The following is a 25497-nucleotide window of genomic DNA, read 5'->3' as shown; positions in this document are numbered from 1 at the left end:
GCAGTGAGCTGATTGTGCCACTGCATGCCAGCCTGGGCAACAGAATGAGATCCTACCCCTAAAAAAAAAATTTTAATATTAAGCATTTTTTTTGGAACGTCAAAGATCCACAACATTCATTAGCAGTGGCAATCAATTTTTTGACCAAGACCATACTAAAAATATATTTCATGTCACAATGCAACATACACACATACATATGTGTGTTGTGTATGTGTTTATATGAGTACATATGGAAAATAGAAACAATTATCTTATGAAACATTACTTACCTTTACCACGTATGCTCTGCTATTTTCTATGCTTGGCCCTTTCTTTGCTTTTCTTATCCTTCCCTTCTCCCCTCTCTCTCTCTCTCTCTCTCTCTGTGTGTGTGTGTGTGTGTGTGTGTCTGTCAATGTCTCTGTCTCTTTCTTTTCCTTAATGATAGTCATGACACTATAAATGGTTTTGCCCTGCTGTTTGAAAAATGTGAAGTAGGTGTACAGTTCCAACAGTTTTGAGGAGGAAAAAAGAGAAAAGGAGCTGGAATTGGAAAACAAGTTTGTTCACTATTTTTTTTTTCTTCCTTTCTCAGTCAGTAACTCTGTTAATTTATCCAGGTCTACTTTAGCTAAGATAGTATATACATCCTACTTTTACTGTCTTAGAGGCTGATACTCCAAAGTACTATAAATGCTCAGTGGAATATATTGATAAACAAATGAGTCTGTACTTTTTAGCAGCTTGACCTCCTCACTGTCTTGTATGTGACACACTCATTTCTGCCCAGATGTCTTTATCTCTTAACCTAGAATTCTAGCTACCTGCCAAATCATTCTCTTTGCCTACTCCTCTTACCTCCAGGGCCACCAGTAGAGGTTTGCGCTGACTTTCCCAGATCTTGAAGGCTACTAAACGTACAAGGGAGAACACTTCATTTCCTAGAGTAGTGCTCAGTCAGGTGCAATCTACATCAAAGGAAAGATAAGCAATGCTGTTGTTTTTCAACCAAAGCTGTTATTTTCATAACTTGTAAATGAACTAAAGATTCCAAGAACTCAAGGTCCTCACAATCAGCTTTCTTCATCCAACAAGCAAGCTTCAATTTCATTGTAGCATTTTTATTGTGTGCAGTAAAAACATTCACAATTTTGTTTGCTGTTGATGATCTGAGTGTTTGGTTTTGAAAAAAAATTAACCAAGAAGCCAATTTTGTGAGTTATTTTTCATCACAGAGCAGAAATATTCACCTTAGCACTACCTTTGTTGTGGCACCTTTCCATCTCCATGAAGAAAAATAGCCATCCAGTCCAGATTGCAAGTGCTACTCAGCATCCTTCTCACACATATCTTACTAAAAATGTTTTCACTGACTTTTTCTTTATTTAAGTATCAAGTATTTGGCAAATTAATCTCTTGCAAGACATCTTCATTATAAATATTATTTTAATGATAAAATTATTAACCTGTAAATTTTTATCTAGCTCTAAGCAATTGGTTTTTATCTTAATTCGTTTCAGTATACTATTGTCATTCACTGAATGCCCAAGAACAGGGAATCTATCAAAAATGATTAAGATCATGTCAAAAGGACACAAGCACTAATTTGAAAGGGCATGCATTGGCTAAAGATGTGGTAATAGGACATTAAAAAGGTAATAATAATGATAGCAATACACTGATGCACACCAAATATGTAAAAATCCATGAGTTTATAAAGATGTTCCAAAAAAGAAAGTAATCAACCACCTCTGGAGTGTGCCAGATCAATTAATGTATTCTGAAAATTACTAAAGTGAAATATGAAACTTCATTGCTTTTTTAAATACATATTTAATAAATGATATTTTTAATACATATTTGCAGCCTCTGTGTTACCAAAGTGGATTTGGCCATATTTGTAATGTAAGGCTTCAACACATTTTCCTATGATGTGAGCTTTGCCTGCTAAGATGATTCTGAAACTAACTTTGCCCAATTTTGCTTTTTCTATAATTTCATATGAATGAAATCATTCAGTGTGGTCTTTTGTATTTGACTTCTTTCATACAGCACTTTGTTTTTGATATTCATCCATGTAGGAAAATTTTTTATTGTTTTTTATTGCTGAATAGTATTCCACTGCATGTGCTCATCACAATTTGCTTACCCATTCACTAGCGCTTTTCCTGCGTCTGCTGAAAGGATTGTTTTTCCCCCTTTATTCTATTAATTCTGCCAATTACATTGATTGATTCTCAGATATTAAAAAAGCAGCTTTGCATTCCCAAGGTAAGCCCCACAGGTCATGATGTATTGTCCCTTTAAATGTTGTTGAGTTTCATTTACTAAAATTTTGTTCACGACTTTTGTGTCTATGTTTATGAGTGATATTGGTCTGTAACTCTTTTCTTTTGAAGTCTTTCACTGGTTTTGGTATCAGAGTAAATCTGGTCTCATAAAATGAATTCAGAAATATTTTTGCAATTCTCATTTTATGCCTTGCAGAACTTTGAGAAACATTATGCATAAAGTGTAACATGACAGGTGTCATTCAAATATATGTCTCAAATATAAAATAATCAGTTTTTGCCTTGTTCTTTCTTTTCCTAATTTCCATAACAAACATGTCCTATTCGTCTTCACATCTAGTTTGAAGTTGGCCGAATTAGTGAGTGATTTATAATCACAGATTTTAGAAAATTAGAGCTAACTGATTTTAGGGACTGTTGTCACTATATATCTAGAGGGGGAAACTGAGGCCTTTAGAAGTTGCCACACTCTTCCAGTACAGAGTACCTTCCCACGCTTTACAGGTTCCCATCATGTAACGTTCATTAAAAGCCTTTATGGGTAGGAAATGTATAAAGTACCTGCTGTGTATATATTTACATTATAAACTTTACGTATTCATTCTTACTCTTTTTCCTTCCTATGAAGGCACACACTGTTCTTATTCTTACAATCTCAAAGAGAGAGCAGCGAAACAATAAAACTTCAGGATTGTGTGGCCTGGAGGCTACTAGTTGAACTGGGCATGCTCAGTCGCCAGGCAGATTTTTTTCGGTGAAGTGGAAACTACAACAGCGCGTACCGCGCGCGGAGGTGGGCGTGCCCTCGTGGAATTTAGAACGTTGCCTCAGCCAATGGGGCCTCGCGGCCGGCTGGCGGGGCTCCTCATTGGAGCAGCAGGGAGGCGAGCAGAGGGCCCCCGGAGGGAGCTGCGGAGGTGCAGGTCGAAGAGGCCGGGCTACGTCGTGCCCTGCGCGTGAGCAGCTGCAGCGGCAGAGGCAGCATCCAGCGGCGGCGCCAGCAGTTCCAGCCCGTTGCTTTACTTTTTGCTTCACCGACATAGTCATTATGCCGAAGAGAAAGGTAAGTCTTACCAAAAAAAGATTTCAAAAGCCTTCAAATTGTGCTTACAGTAAATCCTGGCATTGCAATGGCTCGCGCAGAACGCGCGCGGTAGTAACCCGGGGATTGGGAATCTTTGCTCCTCCACGCTTGTTTTTAGATGCCTGTTGCAGACGTTCCTCTCTCGCTCTCCCCCCACCCACTCCGTCCTCATCGATCTCTTAATGTTACTTTCTCTCCAGTGACGCGGTTTCCCCTCTTTTTGAACTCATTCTCGCTGGAATGTTTTCCACCCCCCAACAACAAGAAGCAAAAGCGGCTTTCCATTCCGAAAGGGAGTTTCCTCTTTGCAAACTGCTAGGTTGCGAATTAGTGTGAAGGGAAAACAGCGAGAGGAGAAAAACAAGTACAAACGTAAGGAGAGGGAAGAAAATAAATCAGGCAAATGTTGGGATTATTCCCATGCGGCTGTACCCGCGGGCTGGGTGCGCTGCGGTGGCTCCGAGGCTAAGGGAGAGAGAAAGCCATGTTTAAAATAGCGCTCACCCTCCTGCTCGCCTCCGCTGCAGACCCGTATGTACCAACTCCAGTGTCAATCAGGGCTGGGGCCGGCGAGGCGGGGCCTGGCGGCCTGGACCTACCCGCAGTTCGGGGCGGGAGCGGCGGAGTTGGCAGCGTGGAAGACGGGACGGCGCCGGGGCGTCCAATATGGCTCGTCCAAGGTCAGGGGGCCACCAGGTCCTCCCCAGCGACTGGAACCCACACTCGGTTGGGGAAGGCGGGGTCCGCGCGCTATCCGCCCCTCTGCGCGTGTAGCGAACTGGAGTCATTTTTGTCTTGTCTTCCGCCCCTTGCGGACTGTCCCCTTCTGCGCAGGCCCCGGACACCGACTACCACATTCAGGGACACAAATCTCCCTCGGGGTGGGGCTTCGACTTGTCCCGGGGAGGGGAGGTAAAGCTTTCCTCCTCCCTGAGAAACCAGTGTGTGATGGCTGGTTTCTAAGCAAGTGCTTTGCACCCTCCCACCGCCAGCCTCAGTGTTTCCAACAGTGTCAACGAGTGTGGGTATTAAATTTGAAGCAAAATTACACCTAATATCCTGCTTTATCAAAGACCATGGACTAATTTGTGTGTGAGAGTGACTGCATTATTTTAAAATATTGAAGTTTTAAAAATTCAAAAGCTTTCCCCTCCTTATATGTTATTACTAAGAATTGGGTGGAAACTTGTCTCCTACCCCACTTTTTAAAAATAATAATAATTGAAAGTGTTTAAAAGTCTTAAGAGTTTGTTGTGCACATACTGTGTCCCTCACGCTGTGCAGAATTTGACTTGCATTATCTCATTTAATCCTGAAAACAGCTTGAGCGGTGTTACCCCCATTCAGCTGGGACTTAAAGACATAAATTGCCCTGCATCTCACCAACCAATAACTACTAGTAAAGATTTAATCGGATGCTATAGATGCCAGAGTCTTATTCTCACTCATTTCGTACTCATTTACGAAAGGGTGGGTCAAGAAGAATTAAGGAAATCCAAAGGTACTCCCAGTTTAAGAAGACAGATGGCGTATTAAGAGCACTAATACTTGAGATTTATTATTTAAACTTAATTTTATGAAGGTATTTTCTAGCCCTGTTTTACTAGAATTAGGATATTAAGTGATGTCACCATTTTCAGCATTTTGACTGAGGGTTAATGATGGATTGGAAATTCTAGTAGAGACAAAGGAACTAATCATCAAGATACGGGTTACAGAGTAAGTGAGCTGGAGGCCATCTTTTTTTCCTGGGAATTATAACAATTGTTTACATAAAGAGTAGGTTAGGTGTGCACACTTTATGTATAATGGACCCTGACGATGGAACCCTTCCTTGCTGTTTATTCAAGGGCCAGAGTTGCTGAAACCATTATTCTTACTTCCCCTGTCTACCTCTCTCAAGGAGACAGAGGGAAGGAAAAAAAAACCCAAAAAAAACAGTAAAATTACAGCTACGGTTTTATTTCTCTGGAAGGCAGGGAACCCCCATGCATAAGCTAGCCAATGGTCTTGAGACTAGGGGCAAAACTGTGTACAAGCACCTGTGTGTCATTCCTGAGGACATCAGAGTGTTCTCCGGTGATGGAAAACCTCTCCTTGATTAATAGGAAGGCTTTCCATTTATACCTGAAGCCTAACGACCTCAGCTGGTATCTGGGCAGGAACAACCTCAGATTAAACACGGCGATCATGGCCATCCATCTATCAGTCAAGTCTTAGAGCAGCCTCATGGAATCCTGAAGTTCACTGGAACTTATGTGAGGAACCACTGTCATTAGGTAAAGCCTGCTTAGATACAAAAAAGAACTGGAGACAATCCATGCATAGCTCTTCAAGATCTTCAAAGCTGGGGTAACTGCCAAAGCATTTACATACTACACCATATTTTTCTTGACTAAAGAACTGTCTGCTCTACAATATAATAAGCTTTTAAAATGTCCCCGTAGTACTTTTTTGCCTTCTTAGCCCCCTGAATCAACCTTTCCTAGAAATCAAGAAACGTTATTTAATGAACATCTGAGTCAGTTGTTCTGCAGAGCAAGAAGTGGTACAGATAAAGTCAATGAAAACATCTGTAATCCTAGCCCTGTTGTAATGCTGTAGGGACATACAGTTTTTGCCCTCTTGGAACTTGTGTTTAATTCAATGAGGTGATAAGACTAGCAGCACAAAACAGTTGAATAACATTAAAACTGTGTATATGTTCCAGAATGTGTAGTTATAGATCCCACAAGCAGTAGGACAGATAAGGAAAGTTAACTTTAGGCTGGTTTTAAAAGTGTGGGTAGGACTCAAATATACAAAGAAGTCAGAGTCATTTTTTGTTACCAGGTATTCAAATGTGTCTTCCTGATGTATCTTAACATGACCAGGCCTCAGTTTTGCAACTTCAGGGCTGTAATATCATCTGAATTAATATTAAAATGTTCTGATGACATTTCTTTGTAAGTTTTATGTGTATCTTTGTGTATGATAGTCATAACTACATTAAGCCAAGTGATTTTTTATAAATGCCATAGTATTTTGTGAAGTAATACAGCACTTAGTGAAGAGTTCTTCAGTTCTCTAAGTTTGTGAGATGTAAATAAAAGTGAGTTTCCTGTATTTATTAGATAATGGATGATGGGTGAGTGGAATTACAGGGGAAATGATAACATTCATGGACTCAGTGGTGAGACAATGAGTGATTGAGTTCTAGACTGTTCTGGCCAGACATCCACAAATGCCCGCAGTGGTCATGTTGTTATGTGATGATTTGATGTTCTACAAAGAGACATGAGCCAGCGAGGCCTAGAATCACAGTCCTGGCATGATTAGCAACAGGAAACACATTTTTACATCTTTCTTTTTATTAATATTTTCCAGTTCCTTATCACTAGAACTATTTTAAATGTCTAGTGTATCACATCAGAAATTCTCTAATGAGGCAATTTTCCATGAATGTGGCATGTAAGCAGTCATGTCTCTTGACACTTAAAGGTTTAAGGAAGGAAAGCCCATCTGCCTCTAGCTTTGAAACTCAAAATTAGGTTTTTATCTGTTTCCTTAAAATGGAAGGCCCAGTAGCAGTAGTAGCATTGGGCTTATTAGCACAGGGGATGCTTAACTAACCATGATCAAGGTTTGTGATAGTTAATTTTGAAAAGAATGTTACTTGTCATAACACCAAAAACAGAAACTGTAAATGAAAACACAGATAAATTTGGCTACATGAAAATGAATATTTCAATATGGAAAAAAACTGTTAACAAAATTTTTTAATTTATGAAAAACTGGGAAAAAATATTTGTACCACATATCACTGAAAAAGGTTTGCTATTTTAAAAAGATAGCATCTCACATTTCCTTATGGAAAAGATGTATATCTTTATAGGAAAATAATGAAGACTCAAGTAGACACAAATGTTTGGTTTTACTAGAAATCAAAGAAATGTACAATATTAAGAATAATGAGATGTAATTTTTAAAATAACCAATCTGGTTTAAAAAAAGATTAAAAACCTACTGGCTAGTGCTGAGGGATATAGACACTCAGCACTCTCAGTTATGAGAGTATAATTTCCTTTAAAACATTTATTGAGTATAATCTACTTACTATAAAGTCCATTCATCCATTCGAAGTATACAATTCAGTGATTTTTAGTAAAGTATAGAGTTGTGCAACCATTATTATAATCCAGTTTTGTAGCATTTCCATCATTCCACAAAGGTCCCTCATGGAGTTTATAGCCAATCCCCACTCCCAGCCTAGCCCTAGGCACTAATCTACTTTTGCTGTGTCTAGATTTGCCTTTTCTGGAAATTTTATTTAAAAGAAATGATACAATATGTAGTCTTTTGTGACTGATTTTTTCACTCAGCATGATGTTTTTGAGATCAGTTTGTGTTGTAGCATGTATCAGTACATCATTCTTTTTTATTGTCCAATAGTGTTCCATTGTATGGATATACTTGTTTTTGTTTATCCTTTCACAAGTTGATGGACATTTGGATTGTTCCAGGTTTGGATTATTATCAATAATGCTGCTGTGAATATTTGTAAATAAGTTATTGCATGGACATATATTTTCATTTCTCTTGGGAAGATTTCTAAGAGTAGAACTGGCAGGTGGTATGAAAGTCTATGTTTATCATTTTTTTTATTTTGGAGGCGGAGTCTGGCTCAGTCGCCCAGGCTGGAGGGCAGTGGCACGATCTCAGCTCACTGCAAGCTCCGCCTCCCGTGTTCACACCATTCTCCTGCCTCAGCCTCCCGAGTAGCTGGGACTACAGACGCCCGCCACTACGCCCGGCTAATTTTTTTGTATTTTTAGTATACACGGGGTTTCACCGTGTTAGCCAGGATGGTCTCGATCTCCTGACCTCTTGATCCGCCCATCTCGGCCTCCCAAAGTGCTGGGATTACAGATGTGAGCCACCGCGCCCGGCCGTCTATGTTTAACATTTTAAGGAACCTCCAAACTGTTTTCCAAAGTGCATGAGTTCTAGTTTCAACATACTTGTTCATACTTGGTACTGTTGATTTTTTGCTTATAGAGATTCTAATGAATTTTAATTTATATTTCTGTAATAACTACTGATAATAAGCATCTTTTCACGTGTTTACTAGCATAATGTGTATCATATGTGAAATGTCTACTCAGATATTTTGCCCATTTTTAATTGGGCTATCTTATTATTGAAAGAGTTCTTTATAAGTCTGAGATACAAGTCTCTTATCAGATATATGATTCGTAGATATATTCTCCCAGTTTGTGACTTAAAAATATTTTTTTTTCTTAATGGTGTCTTTTGAAGAACAAAAGTTTTTAATTTTGATGAAATCCATTTAGTGTTATATCTAGTAAATCTTTGCCTAATTCAAGGTTATGGATATTTTCTCGTAGAGGTTTTATACTTTTAACTCTTATATTTAGGTATGTTATCCATTTTGAATTAATTTTGTGTGTGGTATGAGGTAAGGGTTTAAATTCATTTTTTTACTTGTAGAAATCCAATTATCTCAGCACCATTTGTTGAAAAGACCATCCTTTCTCCACTGGATTGCCTACGCACCTTTGTTGAAGCTTCTTCATAAATGTAAAACTTTATTTCTGGACACTCAGTTATGTTCTATCGTCTGTATGTCTGTTCTTATACCAGTGCTACACTATCTTGGCTAGGTGAGCAGTGGCTCACACCTGTAATCCCCACAGTTTGAGAGGCTGAGGCAGGAGGATCACTTGAGGTCAGGAGTTTGAGACCAGCTTGGGCAACATAGCGAGACGTCATCTCTACAAAAAGTTTAAAAACTACACTATCTTGGTATCTTGATTATTATGGTTTTATAGCAAGACTTTAAATCTGGTAATGTCAGTCCTTCACTTTTCGTTATTTTTTCCCAAAATTGTTTCTGGCTATTCAGTCTTTTATGTTTTCATGTAAATTTTAGAATCACCTTATACATTTCTACAAAAAAAAAGCCTGCCATTATTTTGAAAGAGATTGAATTGAATCTGTAAATCAGTTAGGAAAGAATTGCTTTCTTAGCAATATTGAGTTTCCCAGTCTGAATATGAAAGGGCCTGACATCCATAAATGCTTGCTCCATTTGATTGAGTTAAATATTGATATGGAATCTATATTTGAGTAAAGGCTCCAAAATGGTAGGGCTGTACATTTAATTATTCATTTGCTCCATGTTAAACATTCACTGGGCATCACCTTTATGCAAGATACCATCGCCTTGGGAAATTAAATGAAAAATTACTGTTTTTTTCAACCTGAATGAGTAAATGCCCTTGTTTTTAAGGATTTTTCTGTCTGATGGGATAGGTAGAACACATAAACAAGTATTTATAATTCATGCCAGAAAGTGATAATGAGCCACAAGAGAAGCTATGAGCAGTGAGCATTCAAAGGTTTCGCCAGGCTGAATGTCCAAAGAAGAAACACTGCGAAAGAGTGTTGTTCGGTTAAAAGGGTTGGGGGTTATAGCTTTTAACCACCCTGTTGTGTTTCAGAAGTTGTCTGGCGCCATGTTTCTAAATCAGCACAAGTTATCTGATTGATTACCTATTTTTGAATTAATTTTGTTTTGTAATCCTAATTTTATTTTACCGTGAAGTCATTCATGGCTCTGATCTTCCTTTCATCCCCCATAGCACCTACCACAGGTAGTGTAAATATTTGTAGAACAAATGGATGAATAAATTGTTTTCAAAGGAAGGGAGTAATAAGTTTAATCATTTCATACTAAGTAGGTTTAATTGTTTCATACAGTGGGAAAAACTCCACTATGGTTCTGGCATTTGCTGTTTATTAGCTATATGATCTAAGGTAGGTTCCTTAACCTCTCCCTAAGCTGCTAAGTTCCTAATTCTCTAAGACTCAGTTTCCTCTTCTATAAAATGGGAATAATGATATGCTCTATTTCGTTGCGTTATTATGAGAATTAACTGAGATGGTGAATGCAAAGAACTTAGCCCAGTGCCTGATATGTGTAAAACAGTCAATGGATGTTTGTTGTGATTATGAGATTTTTAATTATTAAGAGAATCACAGTGAAATAACAGGCTTCTAACAAGCACTAGGCCTCCACTTTGTGGGATGATAAATGGTGCACACAGTGAGTAGTAGGGAGCAAGCAGATCCCACCCTGATGTCAAATTCACTGCAATTATAGAAATACATGTTGAATCACCAAATAACAAATGGAGTGTTTTTGAAAGAACAGAAGCTTTAATCTTGTGCACTTTTATATGGTTGATTTTTCTAATGGAAAAAAAAAATGTTTAAAAATATCTTCATATAACGTTAAAATTCCCTTGGAAGATCAGGTACCAAGTGATCCTCTTTTCCTATCTTTTTCTCCTAAAACATTGCTTTTGTTTACACCAGAGTTAAATATATTCCACTTTCCTGCAGAGTACAATTTGGAAATGGTGACTGAAATAAACACCATTTAAGCTGTCTGCTTTCACAGTACCTAGAGTGTTGAAATATGATGTTAGTCTCCTGAGTAATTTAAAAATCACTGTCGAAGTTAACAAACCAAATCAAAATGTTGAATTCCTTTTCACTGGTTACTTACTTATTGTACATTTCACTGTCTTCTTAGAAGAATTCAGTCAAATCACGTAGGGGTTCTTGGTCAAGCTATTTATTGAATCCAGTATTCTTCTACCCTGTGGGCATATCCAGAAACAGGGCTATTGAGATATGCCCAAGGCAAATACGTATTCAGTCACACATAAAGTAAATGATATGCACATTCAGAACTAGGAAGATAGAAAAATGGTTTTAAACTTCGAAATTGGCTCCAAAATTTAATATTTTAAGAGAAATGTATGTCAGTAATTAACACAAATATACTTACTACTATTAAAATTGAATTAATATCAAAATCGAGCTATTTCCTGAATGCCTGGGTGCACCAGACCTGAGATACGTGTTTTGTATTCATGATGCACCTTAGTTTAAATAAAAATGCGAAATTATTAGAAATAAATGCAAGAGAAGTATATACTATAATTTCATTTTTCATTTTATTCTCACAACAGTTTAATGAAGCAATTTCATCTCACAGCTAAGAAAGAGGTCTCTATGAGTCAGACTGTTTTTAGCACTTTGCATTAATAATGTTAATTCTTCCAACCACCCAGTAAGGTGTGTCCTTTTCCCGTTCTCATTTTACATATGAGAAAATTGAAGCACCAAGAGGTTTACAGACTTCCCCACAGCACCTGTGATAAGGAATGGCTGAGTTGGGATTTCACTCCTGAAGTCTGGCTCCAGAGCCTGTGATCTTAACCTGTGAGCCCTGCAGCCTTTCTCAAACACAAAGGAAAATGTTGGGATTTAGTGAGATTAACAAATTTCCTCTGGGTCACACAGCTAGGAAGTGATAGAACCAGCATTCTAACCAAGCCCTCTTTTACTCAGGAATTTTGCTGTTAACTATTACACCATAATACTTTCTGTGTATGTTTATTTCTAATAACCACATGTATTTTTATTTTAACTACAGTGCCTAATGAATGAAACATGGAGGAATCAAGAGTTATGTAAACATGAGTGTTCATTTTTAAAAATATCTTTATTACAATATAGGCTGGTGCCATGGTTTCTAAATGCCAATTGTAGAAAGTTACCCAACAAGTCATTTTTATTTGTGATCCTGCCCTAAGGCTGGCCTCAGGGTCCAGTTCTGTTCTTGGTAAGAGAGGAGCATTACCATGAAGTCTTCTAGGTATTTCAGTAACTAGTGGACTGTAGGGTTATAGACAAGATACACATATGCAGTTTCCTGACCTAAATATTGATTGTTTTGAGTATTAAAAGTCTGACTCTTCATAATTTTCTCAGATTCCACTGTGAACTGCTGGATTTGCTATTTCCATGATACATTGTCTTCATCAATTTGCTATATATAGAATAATGGGAATACTCCCTTGTGAACAGGAACATGTAAATACTAAGCTGTCATTACTTAGGGACTGGGTTTAAAAAATAAGTAGATGCTTTTGTTTTTGGAACTCGTGAAGAATAAAAGCTTAATAGCTAGGAAAATCCACTGGACCTAGGACTGGATGGATTTTTATTTAGGTGTGATAGATTACCAGTTGACTAATGTTTTATTTCAGGTGTTATTTTTTAAATGTACAAGTGATATTTTAAAATTATATTTTGATTATTTCGACCCCATACAATGAAATACAAAATCTACCCTGAGAGGTATTGGTTTTCTTATTTCTTTTACTTTTTGCTCGCTCTTTGTCTCTTTCTTAGGTGGAAACTGTGGGATGTCTTTATAATATTGGACAGAATTAGTTAAGTTCTACATTGTAGAAATTCATAGTATGAAAAGTAAGGCATGATGTATATGGGAGATAAACATACCAAAGACGAAGTTATCAAAATGTGAAGCTTTAAAGGCTCCTGAAGTTCCATATGTATTTTATTTAATACAGTTTTTAACAAACTACATTCTGACTACTTCTCATTGTTTTACTTTACCCCTTAATTACAATTTTTAATCTTATTTGTCCTTAAGCAACCATATGTAGATCACATTACAGCCAGCTGATTAGTTTTGCAAAAATACAAGGAACATCATAACTGTGTTTACCATTTGCCAGAAGTTAATGTATGTCCGAGCAAACAGGAAAATAATAAAGTAACCATCTGGTAACATCTCTTTTAAGAGCCCTGGTATAACAATACAGAGACTTTGGTCTAGTGTGAATTCTGCCACTTTTTACCTCGGGAAGGTCACTTGACCTCTTGGAAGCTCTACTCTTCATCTGTACAATGGAAATATTAAGACTGTGCCCCTGTTTATATCAGAAATATTGAAAGCATCAAATGCAACAACCATATGGAAGCACACTGAACATGTAAAATACTACAAAAAATTATAGATGATTTGGTGTATGTTTTTGGTTTCAATACTGAGATAAAAACAACCAGATCTGTGCTTATGACTTTTTAAAAACCCAGAATAATACTAAAATTTTGTTCAACTCAACATAAACTATTTTTAATAGGTTATTATTCGTTGTTATTTCAAGAGGCTCATGAATGATGGAGAATAGGAAACACTCCTTTACATATCATTTGTTCTTTGGCTAGGGCTACAGGTTAAAGCATTTCCCAAGCTGGAAGGCTTTTGCTCTTCTAGAATCCCAGATGTGCACCCAGTTTTAAAATTAAGAACACTTAACACAAACCACTTTAAATGGTGTAGTGGATAAGAATATGAACTCTGAGCCAGCCTAGAAGAGATGAATTCCAGCTCTTCTGTTAATACTTACCAGCAAGATTACCAGCTGACTAATCTTGGGCAAGTTATTCAACCTCTCTGGCCACAATTCCTAGTTTATAAAATGGATATAATCATGTTTTACCAACCTCATAAGATTGCGGTAAAGATTAAATCATTTCAATCATTGCCTTGCACATAATTGCAATACCCGTATTTATTATTCTGCTGCGCCCCTTTTCCCTTGCTTTCCTGATACCCCAGTGCTTGGCATTCCCATGATGTACATACACGTGGCACTTCTATAGTGTGATAAATAAGTACACAAGTAGCTAAGTTAGTCAGGTGAGTGAGATCTTAAGGTCCATCTCAACTAGTTTTACTGGTGAAGAAATCAAGTCTAGAGAAGTCAGGTGTGAGCCAGACTGGAATTCAGGCTTCTGATTGAGCCACGTGCTTTCTGCATGGCCATGTTTGTACAAAACCAGAGCACATTAAAAAAAAAAGGTAACTCTAGTAAAAGGGACAGCTCAGACCAAAGAGGTTTAAAATATTTAAACTTCTTTCTTTTTTTGAGACAAGACAGGCTAGAGTGCAGTGCAGCCTCCACCTCCCAGGCTCAAGCGATTCCCACACTTCAGCCTCCCAAGTATCTGGGATTACAGGCATGTGCCACCGTGCCCAGCTAATTGTTTTTTGTGGATGTTTGTTTGTTTGTTGAGATAGAGTCTCGCTCTGTCACCCAGGCTGGAGTGCAATGGCACGATCTCGGCTCACTGCAACCTCTGCCTCCCGGGTTCAAATGATTCTCCTGCCTCAGTGTCCTGAGTAGCTAGGACTACAGGCATATGCCACCAGGCCCAGCTAATTTTTTGTATATTTAGTAGAGATGGGGTTTCACCATGTTAGCCAGGATGATCTCCATCTCCCGACCTCGTGATCCGCCTGCCTCAGCCTCCCAAAGTGCTAAGATTATAGGCCTGAGCCACTGTACCTAGCCTTGTGTGTATTTTTAGTAGAGACGGATTTTGCCATGTTGGCCAGGCTGGTCTCGAACTCCCGGCCTCAAGTGATCTGCCCGCCTCAGCCTCCCAGACTGCTGTGATTACAGATGTGACCCACTGTGCCTGGCTTATATTTCCTTAATATTAAATATAAACCCTCATTATTGAATTGTGTGTATTTACACTAATAAAGTTTCACTGAACATACTGGCACACAATTTTCTTTATTTTTAGTTATCTTTTATATCTGATTGCAAGATAAATATTTTCCCTACAAAGTGGTCCTCAGAAAAGAGAGAGTTGCTATTTATTTCAGTTCATGCAAAGTCTTCTAAAGAAGCGTTCTTAATTACTACTTTTATCTTGAACAATAAAATACCATTTACAAAAGACATAGTAGCCTGCAGTGACCTTAATCAATGTAATCTGAGTTTATAGAAGTCACCTGTTGGAATTGATAAGCCAAGTAGGGGAGGATATGGAAAATAAATTTAACATAAGTTTGAATATTAATCCCATGAAGGGACCTCTCAATTCCAAGTATTGGATATTTAAAGATTACTTTAAAAGCAATGTAGTAATAGAGGATCCCAGACATACACCTACAGGATCAATGAAAAACAACCAAGCCATTGTTAAACATGGCTTGGGGGCTTTGAGTAAAACTTCCAGTGTCTGTTTAATGTGTCACAGAAGTATTTGAATTTAAGGAGACTACCTTTTAACTCAAGAAACCTTATAAGAATTTCATGGACAGTGCCCTCATTTGTGGAGAGAATTAACCTTGTGTTAAGTAGTTATGTGTTCATTTTAGCTGAAGAGCGACAGAGTTAGGTATAGGCACATTTCAGACCTTTCTCATGGTGTGTTATTTGAATTTTTTGGTGCCATAATGGTTTTCTTGTTAACCAATTTAATACTGGACTCCTTTTTTCTCCAGCCTTGAGTTTGTAACAGAAAAAAAAAAACAATAAAAGTAATAATTTTAAAACATTGGCCAGCAAATTAGAAAAAGATTATCTCAATGTAATACACTCCCTAGGTTAAAAGAAATGATTGTTGGTCTCTTTGCACTGTTATATATACCATCAGCTTTTCCTCGTTAGCATGGATAACCTAGGAGTTGAGATTGGATTTATTCTGGGGCTGCCGGCAAATGGTTATTTGAGTTTCATAATTACTCTAGGCCTTCAGCTAATTCGCTGAAGTCGTAAAACAATAGCCTTTGTCACTTAAACTCTTAGAAGTAAAACTCTAAGTAAGTAACTAAGAGCCTACATGTACCAATGAATTGGTCCTACATGTACCAATGAACGTTTTTTGGAACTTTAACATAAGAAAGGTCCAACACTGTGCTGAAAATCCTGAGCCCTCCTCTTTCTTGTCTTCCATGGGCTGAAGATCACTCCTAGCGCACTAGCGTTAAACTTCTCCGCCTCCAGCCTCTCCCTCAGTGTCCTTCTCCACACCAACAAAGCCACAGACTGCTGCCATCTAAAGCCATTCCTAAGCAGCTGTTGAAAGGGTGTAAGGATTTTCTTACACTCTTCTGATACCTTCCTGAGTTTGGAGGGAGAAAATTGGGCTCATCACCCCACAGTGCCTGTTTATGTTGTGGTAACCATTGTTTACATGAAAGAAGGTCAGCAAACGTTGTTGCTTCTTCATGGATGGCCTATAGAATAAAAATTCCAAGTTTCTTCCCTTGGTTTCTGATAGAGACTGCTGGAAAGGCTTAAGGAAAATACAGTTCTGATCCCTTCAGTACATTTGAGTATTCTGCACATGCAGGACCCAGGCATCTTTGTGTAAAGAAAGAATGGGGATGGCACAATTGGTCAGCTGTTGAAGGAATCCACACTCCCTCTGCCCATCTCGACTCCCATACTCCTTCAAGAGTTCTGAGTCCAGTGCCTTCATTATCAGTACAAATGAAGAGTTATATTACATGTCTTGTACAGAAGAGGAGGCAATATAAACCAGATGGATACGATATTGAAGAAATAGAAAAAGATGCTGTGAGTAAACCTAGTTATGTAATTTGTATTAGGGAATAGATATGGTACTGTTTTTAATAGAGTAGGTTTGCTTTTAGTCTTTTTCTTCCCCCCAGTATGGATAATATTTTTATTTGGAAAAAACATAAATACAGAGAAATCCAGGAAATAATATAATATACCTATTTACCCACCACTGAGAATTCACAAATTGGAATCTTTTAAAAATCATTGTTCATTTCAGGCCTTTTTAGAAAATAAATTATTAAAGTTCAGTTTCCTTTGAAACATCCCCTTGGTTCCTTTTTCCTTGTCACCCCCCGCAAAGATAACCATCATCACAAATTTGTTGTGTATTCTTCCAGTTCTTGTTTTTATACCTTTATGACACATCCATCCATCCATCCATAATATTGATTTGTGCATGTTCTAAAATTTGTGTAAGTGGTAGGGCGTGGTGGCTCACACCTGTAATCTCAACACTTTGGGAGGCCGAAGTGGGTGGATCACCTGAGGTCAGGAGTTCAAGACCAGCCTGACCAACATGATGAAACCCCATCTCTACTAAAAATACAAAAATTAGCCAGGTGTGGTGGCACGCACCTGTAATCCCAGCTACTCTGGAGGCTGAGGCAGGAGAATCGCTTGAACCCAGGAGGTGGAGGTTGCAGTGAGCCGAGATCGCGCCATTGCACTCCAGCCTGGGTGACAGAGTGAGACTTCGTCTCAAAAAAACAAAAAAGGAAATTTGTAGAAATGTAGTGCTATACATGTATTACTCTGTTTCTTCCCTCTGTCACTTGACATTATAATGGAAGGGTATACTATGTCTAGGTATATTGTGATTGCTGATATATTTGGACTTTTTATGTTTTCTATTCTTTGTTTTCCTTTGTTCTTTACTTTCCTGCTTTTTGTTGGTAAATAGGTTTTATTCCACCCCTCCTGATTTGGAAGTTTATAGATCCTATTTCTGTTCTTACATTTTTTAATGGTAACTTTAAATTTTATTTTAACAAAGTCTAAAATTAATCTGTATCTGTATCATCCTCCAGAACAAAACTAGGACCATAGTATCCTTTAACTTCTTATCTACCGACCCCACTTCTATCTTTCATGATTGTTATTGTCTAAAGCTGTGCTATATGGTAGCCATTATCTGCATGAGTTTATTAAACACTTAAGAATGAGGAGCTGAATTTGTTATTTAATTTTAATCAACTTAAGTTTAAAAACTGATATTAGAATCAGCGATTGGTGAATTATAAATGTTTGGAACAACCTGGGTGAAACTACTATAAATTTTATGAATTCTAAATACAGATTAGATGTTCCGATAAAAATTTAACATTTGAATAAAGATGTGCTCTAAGTATAAAATGAACACCAGATTTTAAAGATTTAGTACAAAAAAGTCTGTGAAATATCTCATTAATCTTTTTTTGCATTAATTACAGAGTGAAATAATAGTTTTAGATATATTCAGTTAAATAAAATATTAAAATTAATTTTACCTGTTTTTGTGCTTTTTTAATGTGGCAGTTAGAAAATCTAAAATTATATGTTGTATTTCTGTAGGAAAGAACTGCTCTAGAATTTCTGTTGAAACTTAAAAACATAATAGGTAATGTTGTTTACAATTAGTGGTTAATTAAATTTATTAGTTTTTTTTTACATTTTTTTCTTACATAGTTTTCCTTCCTTCTAGATTTGTTTTTCTTACTACTAAATTTGATCCTTTAGTAATAGATTCTTGTTGAAAGAAATACTTTGTTGGAAGTGAACTCTCTTTATGTTTGTATTCTGAAATGGCTTTATTTTGCCATCACTCTTGAATGATAGCTAGGTATAGAATTCTAGGTTGACAGTTTTCCTCAACTCCTTGAATAGTACTCTATATTTTCATACATTTGTATTTGTTGTTGGAGAAGTAATTCTTTATAGGTAATCTGTCTTAACTCTGATAACTTTACGGATTTTTATCATTTTCCTTGATGCTTTGTAGTTTTATTACAATATGTCCTGTTGTATTATTTTGTTTGTTTTGTTTTGTTTTGTTTTCAGTTTGTTCCTTGGTGTGAGTGTTCAATCTGGGGAGTCAAGACTTTACTTTGGGAAAATAGTCATTATATCTTTGCCTTCCTACTGATACCTCTTTCTCTGCTTCTGAAATGCCTATTAGATAGTTGTGGAGCTTCTCAATTAACCACATCACCTAACCTCTCTTTTGTTCATCCTTTTGTTGTTCTTTGTTGCATTCTTAATTCCTCAGCAGTCTATGGCAGTTCCTACTGTGTCTGGTCTAGAGTTTATCCATGTTTTGAGTTTTTTATTTCAATGAGCCTGCTTTTATTAGCCTCAAAATTTCTATTTTGTATGACTCAAAAACATTTTAATGTAAAATATACATACATACGTAGTATCTAAATAAATATTATTTACATAATAATAAACCACCATCTAGCTTAAGAAATATAACTCTTACCAATGACTTTGTCTTTCCCAGTCAAATTACCCTCCCTTTCCCCAGCAAAAGGTAACCTCAGTCATGATTTTGCAGTTATCATTTGTTATGCTTTTCTTTATAGACTTTTCTTGTATTTGTATTTTCAAACTTTATTTAAAATCGTGCCATGACTTCCCTTTTTTGCCCAACATTACATTTGTGAGATTCATCTCTGTTGATGTGCATACCGGTAGTTCATTTGTGTTCACTGTTACATATTATTTTATTATATACCACATGGTATATAGCCTTCTGAAGACATATATTTAGGTTGTTTCTACTTTTTAATTAATTTTAGCTAAGTATGTATTTTTTCAACATCCTTTTATTTTCATGCTTTCTGTATCCTTGAGTTTTTGGCGTCTCTTTTAAGTATCATATTGTTGTGTAAGTGTTAGTTACCTATATTGTTTATTATTTTTAAGTCTTAAAATCTGATTGAGCAAGCATTCCTTCCCTCCCCACTCCCCATTGTTTTCCTTCTTGGGGTGTGCCAGAAGGGATAAGAAACAAAGCCTAGGGCTGGTACAGGGTGAGAGCATACAGGAGTATCCTCAAATAAGCAGCTTCCTTAAAAGGCACGAGAAACTAACAAGAAAAAGTTAAAACATCTCTTGCAGAGATGGATATGTGCATGAGACCTTTTTATTTGACCATGATTTGGGCCCTCTTGACCATTCTTGGTTCAAACTGGATTAGTGTAAGCCTGTTGTGTCCTGGAGAGTGGGGCAAGAGCCCCCTTTGCCTTGGCAGTCCCTGCATCCCATCTAACTCTCCTCATCTTTCACATCCACCTGCCAGAAGGTTGAAGTACATCTGAGATCCCCTATATCCACCCCCAGCCTTTTGTTTCTCTCCTTTCTATGTTTTTATTCCTCGCAATCCCTTGGCGCAAAAAGCTTTGGGTTTCTGTTTTAATCCCTTAAAACCATGCTCTCTTCCTTCCTGTCTCCGGCCTGTGGCTTAGTGTTAATTGATGGAGAGGGTTATGTGATAAGACAGCTTATAATGGTAGGTCTTTCCAAAATAGTCTACCTGTTACTCTGTGCAACAAAAACAGATAACCAGTTTGCAGGGAATCTGGATGTAAGGAAATGTGCTCAACTTTAAGGCTCTGTTGAATATAGTTTCATACTGTATAATTTAGAAGACTAAAGATCTTTTTTATTGCATAACCTCTGTATAACAATGTACAGTTTATGAAATGCTTTCTCCAGTATCTCACTTGATCATAAGCAGTACCCTTTGAGTTAGCTGTCATTATCATCTATCATTCATGGATGAAGGAGACTGAGCCACTGTGATCAAGTCACTGTCCCAGATCATACAGCCTCTAGGTATAGAGCCAAGATTCAAACCAAGTGTCTTGAGCTCACATCCTGCATTCATACCGTTGTATCACACTGATCCCCGGTAAAGATTGATTGTTCCTGACTGCAGATGTATTAAATGCTTGCTAATAGAAAGCCATTGTGGGAGATTGCCAGAGAAACGAGCTTTGCTAGCTCTTTACATCCAGAGCCTTATGTTCATTCATCTTGAAGGCATTCACATTTTCAGTGTACCTGCTTTTTTCATGCAGTGCCTTTCCAAGTTTCTCTTTTTTGAATAATTTGCATCCCATACAAACATTATTAGGTCGGTGTTTAGAGATTGAACTCCATCATATTGCCTGTCACTAATCCACTGCATAGAAAAATATGAAAATGTCATTAACATCAGTTTTTCTTATAATAGCTATGTACTGCTGCTTTAACTGCCTATCAATTATAGGTAGAGAGTACCCTAGACTGAAATCTACTGAGTGACCTGGCAGGTCTGAATAAAAGCCCAGCACTCCTAGACAACCAAGGGTCTGTTGTGTGGCCAGAAGGGTTGAGTTTGTAGCCATGGAAGTGAGCAAAAACCAGTGGTCCACCTAGGAATTATCTTCATATGCTCAGACTAAGATTTTGCCATCTCTACCACAACTGACTGATTAACACAAGATCTATAAATGAAATATTCCTGTGCAAGAGAGTGGGGTACAAAAAAGAGAAAACTGTTTCTTCATAATTGAGAAGGTTCCACGGAGGAGGGGAGATGGTTAATTTGGAAACAAGAGAGAAATCCATGACATGGGAGGTTCTGGAGAGAGGACATATGATAGGCTGTGGGTAACGGGCAGCTCTAGGGAATAGAGAAAGGTCACTGGGTCCTTTGCCTTGAAGAAAAGCTTTTATCTTTCCTAAAGACTTTTATGTATACTTAGGACCTTTGTTTTGCATACATTTTTATGACCTAAGTTTTTGAATTTAGCATTATTTTATGTGGACTTTTCATGTATTTACATCGCCTAACTTTTTAATTCCATTCACTGTTACATAAATATGTAAATAAGTAATAGTTTACTTAATCATTTCTCTATTATTTACTGAAACGTGAGTTGCTTCCACTTATTCCATATTGGAAATAGTACAAATAAAACCATATTTTTACAAAGAGTTTCTTTTTTGAGTCCAGGTTCCAAAATTGAAATTACTAGGTCATCATATTAGTCCTCTGTGTCTTTTTCATATTGCCAAGTTGTTCTTTGAAACAATTATATTAATTTACAGTGTCACTAGCCTCAAACAGTGGGTTTTATGATCTCTTGAATTTTGTTCTCATTTTATCAGATGAGGCATTACCACATAGCTGTTTTATTTTGCTGAGCCAAACATTGTGTCAAATGTCAGTTTGCTATTTGTATTTTTTTCTAACAGGAGCTCTATTCAGATCAGCAGCCTATTTGTGCAGTAGAGACTGAGTATTCACTTTCTAACTTTATGTAGTTTTAAAATGTTACATAGTCTAGTTTTCTAAGTAGTTTAATTGTTTTAATATTATTTAATAACTCTTTGCCAATAAAAAATATTGGGACATGTGCAGTGTCCAATAAATCCAAAGTATATTTTACTTTAAAATATAAAGAAAATATAAGATATGTTTTTCCCATAGTATACACATCCTGTAAAGGAGTCAGTTTTGAGCTGTCACAAGAGGAGGCAGGTGCTGCCCCAGGGGATGGATCAAAACCTGGAAATAAATCAGCTGGGGGTGGCACGTAGCCTCGCTGTCATGCCAAGGCTGGGAGTTTAGTAGAGATGCTGGAGTTGATAATGGAAAAATAGTAATCTATGATAAATTTGTCAGTTCATATCAAGAAATGGGCTAGAAATCAAGGCTAGGCAAGGATGGGATGAAAATGTGCTTTTGTGGTTGGCCTGGGCTTTACCAGCATCCTGCCCTTATCTTAAAGGAATGGAGTGACTGGAACAAGCAAATGGAACAAGAGGGTGGCTCCCAGGCATTCCTGCCACTGATCTCTGGCCCCTGTTCTTTAACTGGAATCATCAAAGATAAATGGAAGTCGCTTAGGGTGAATGCACATTGAGAACAGGGAATCACATCGTTCTTTCACCATTTCTGCTTTAAAAGTCGAGCAGTTATGCAGCTATCTATCGTGTGTGTGCGTGCATGCACGTAGGTGTGTAAAAGACATACCCTGTTGTAATTTACTTTTTCTCTGCAAAAAAATCTGTTGGCTTGTCTTGTCCTGGGAATGAGATAACTTTTTAAAAACATTTTTCTAATGTGTGTTTTCCAATTTAAATACAATTCACTGAAATATTTTCTTTCTAGTCTCCAGAGAATACAGAGGACAAAGATGGATCCAAAGTAACTAAACAGGAGGTAAGTATATCTTTGACATCCTATATTTAATTATTTACATTGAACTGTTTAATATTGTTAGGATTGTCTGCATCTGAATGAAATGTGGACAATTGTATGAACAAAGTTTAATATGAATGAACAAGGTTGTTAAGACTACATAAAACAGTGATAAGTGTCTATATGTAGTCTCGCTTGGCCTAGGTGTATTTCAGTTGGGTATATTGATGAGGCATTTTCCACTTACTGTGTTGTTTATGTTTCTACCCGTCAGCCCTGCTTTCCGTTAAAGCAGATACTGAGAATTTCTTCTGGGCAAAGAGTAAGATAATAGGTAAATTCATCAAGGAGAACAAAGTCTGCCTTTCACAGCAAGGAAATGAAAGACTGTTGATCTCATAAATTCTATGCTCCAATGAGTAGATTATAAATCACTTTTTAGGTTCTGAATATTTTGCCTGAGAAGGATCATCTCTAAAATCAAAAACTATAGGCTGGGCGCAGTGGCTCACGCCTGTAATCCCAGCATTTTGGGAGGCCGAGGCGGGCGGATCACAAGGTCAGGAGATAGAGACCATCCTGGCTAACACGGTGAAACCCCATCTCTACTAAAAATATAAAAAGTTAGCCAGGCGTGGTGGTGGGCTAGTCCCAGCTACTCGGGAGGCTGAAGGCAGGAGAATGGCGTGAACCCGGGAGGTGGAGGTTGCAGTGAGCCGAGATCACGCCACTGCACTCCAGCCTGGGCGAAAGAACAAGAGAGACTCTTAAAAAAAAAAAAAAAGAACTATAGAGGGATACACAATATGTCAAAATATTAAAACTTTTTTTAAAATTGGGAACACTGAGGATATTGGGATAATTAATTAGGCAATGATTCAAAGATGTTTTGTATTAAAATTCAGAAACCCCCAAAAGTCTAGAAACTTGGAAGAGATTCTTGGATTTGACCATCCACAGTTATTATTATGAACCTCTAAAAAAAGATGGGCTGAACAGTAGGAAAAGAGATATAACTTTGATGACAGCCATTCCCTTTGCACAGGGCTTTAGAATAGGTGGAAAACTGCAGCTGTTACCCTTGAACTTATCAACTAAAAGGGGTCATGAGTGAGATAAAAACAGTGTCTAGTTACAGGTTCTTTGATTGGGTGATTCATAATGTGGTTAATAATTCAGAGGAGTTTATCGTGATACCAAAACCCCTGCACAAGATTTGTACAAGGAAATTCATTCTGCCAAGTGGAAGATCTTAAACAAACCTATAAAGAAATAATTTAAAAGCAAAACAAAACAGTCTGTCCCCATCATCCATGTACCTAGCATTCACTGTTTGACAGAGTTTGGAATAATCATGAAGTTTGTTATCCAAAGCAGAGTCATCACACACATGCGAGAACCAACCAAAAAATGATAAATGCTTGAATTTTCTTGGGAAATGGCAAAAATGTGATTTTTAGAACAGTTGGCTAAGTATAACTAACCTTAATGTTTTTAAGATTTGGACACCAAAACAAAAGCATTTGGGTTTTTCCTTAGGGACTGGCATTTAAATTGATTTGTCAGTCAAAAAACCTAGAAACACCATGGCACCCAGTAATCTTTGATTGTCTTCCCAATTCCACTACACCAAAAGCAAATCAAGTTTGTGAGAATGTATATATAAAGGATATATGTGTGGTTTTGCTTGTACAGCTGTCTTATACATATTATTTTATTTTATTTTATTTTTTGAGATAGCATCTCACTCTGTCATCCAGGCTGGAGTGGGTGAGGTGGCAAGATCATAGCTCACTGCAGTCTCTATCTCCCTGGCTCAAGTGATTCTCCCATCTCAGCCTCCAAGTAGCTGGGACTGTAGGTGCATGCTACCACACCTGGCTAATTTTTTTATTATGTTTTTATTTTTAATTGTTATATTTTATTTTATATTATTTCTATATATTTTATGTATTTTTTGTTGTTAATAGAAATGGTTTCTAGACAAGGCTCTACCTGTCATTTAAGCCAAGACCAGATTAAAACTCATGATAATGTCTTCAGGACATCAACACAGTTATTTAAAAAGTGAAAAGGTCAGTTAGTTTGCTGATGGTTTTGGGTGAAAACTGTCAGTGTATTGATTGATTTATTTTTTTTTTTTCCCCACTGGATTGACTGAATTTTCCAGTTATGTCATTGAATATGCACCATCTTGACTTCAGTGAATAGATAACAGTTACTAAGGCGGATTGTCTTTTGGAAATCCTCTTCCACTGCCATATTAGAAGGCATTGTGCAGAAGATAGTACTTCAGGGGACTTGGACGGTAAATAACCAAAATAATACATTATAATCATTACAATCAACAGTTACAAACCCTTTTACATCCATTATTTTGTCTGGTCCATATAGTAAATCTAAAATGAGAGGAAGGCAGATTATTCCTCAACAAAAATGTATAAGCACCTATAATGTGCCAAGCACTGTTCTAAGCTCTCCAGATCCCACAGTGAACAAAAGAAGCAAAAATCCCTGCTTTCATGGAGCTTCCTTTTAGTGGGAGAGAGAGTAAAATAAAATGATTGAATATTAGCTATGAAGAAAAACAAAGGAAGGAGAATAGTGAATGTCAGAGAAGTGCTATTTTTGAGGACAGATTGACAGATGTTATCCCTATTTTAACTAGAGCAAAGTTCTCAGAGAAACATGATTTTC

General features: G+C 37.2%; 1 protein-coding gene across 4 annotated transcripts in view; it reads left to right on the top strand.

The window, feature by feature from the left end:
* Positions 1–1072: 1072 nt before the first annotated feature.
* HMGN3 (high mobility group nucleosomal binding domain 3) overlaps positions 1073–25497 on the top strand; it is a 36544-nt gene continuing 12119 nt past the window's right edge. For 3 of the 4 annotated variants that reach the window (XM_009242019.3, XM_009242018.3, XM_009242017.3), the window contains exons 1-2: positions 1073–3336; positions 22771–22821. In XM_009242019.3, the coding sequence (XP_009240294.1) occupies positions 3322–3336; positions 22771–22821 (66 nt within the window). In that variant the 5' untranslated portion in view covers positions 1073–3321. 4 annotated transcript variants of the gene reach the window in all.

The sequence above is a fragment of the Pongo abelii genome, chromosome 5, assembly GCF_028885655.2.
Source record: "Pongo abelii isolate AG06213 chromosome 5, NHGRI_mPonAbe1-v2.0_pri, whole genome shotgun sequence".
NCBI lineage: Eukaryota > Metazoa > Chordata > Mammalia > Primates > Hominidae > Pongo > Pongo abelii.
The sequence above is the reverse complement of the archived record's forward strand: the minus strand, read 5'-3'. Positions and strand labels throughout refer to the sequence as shown.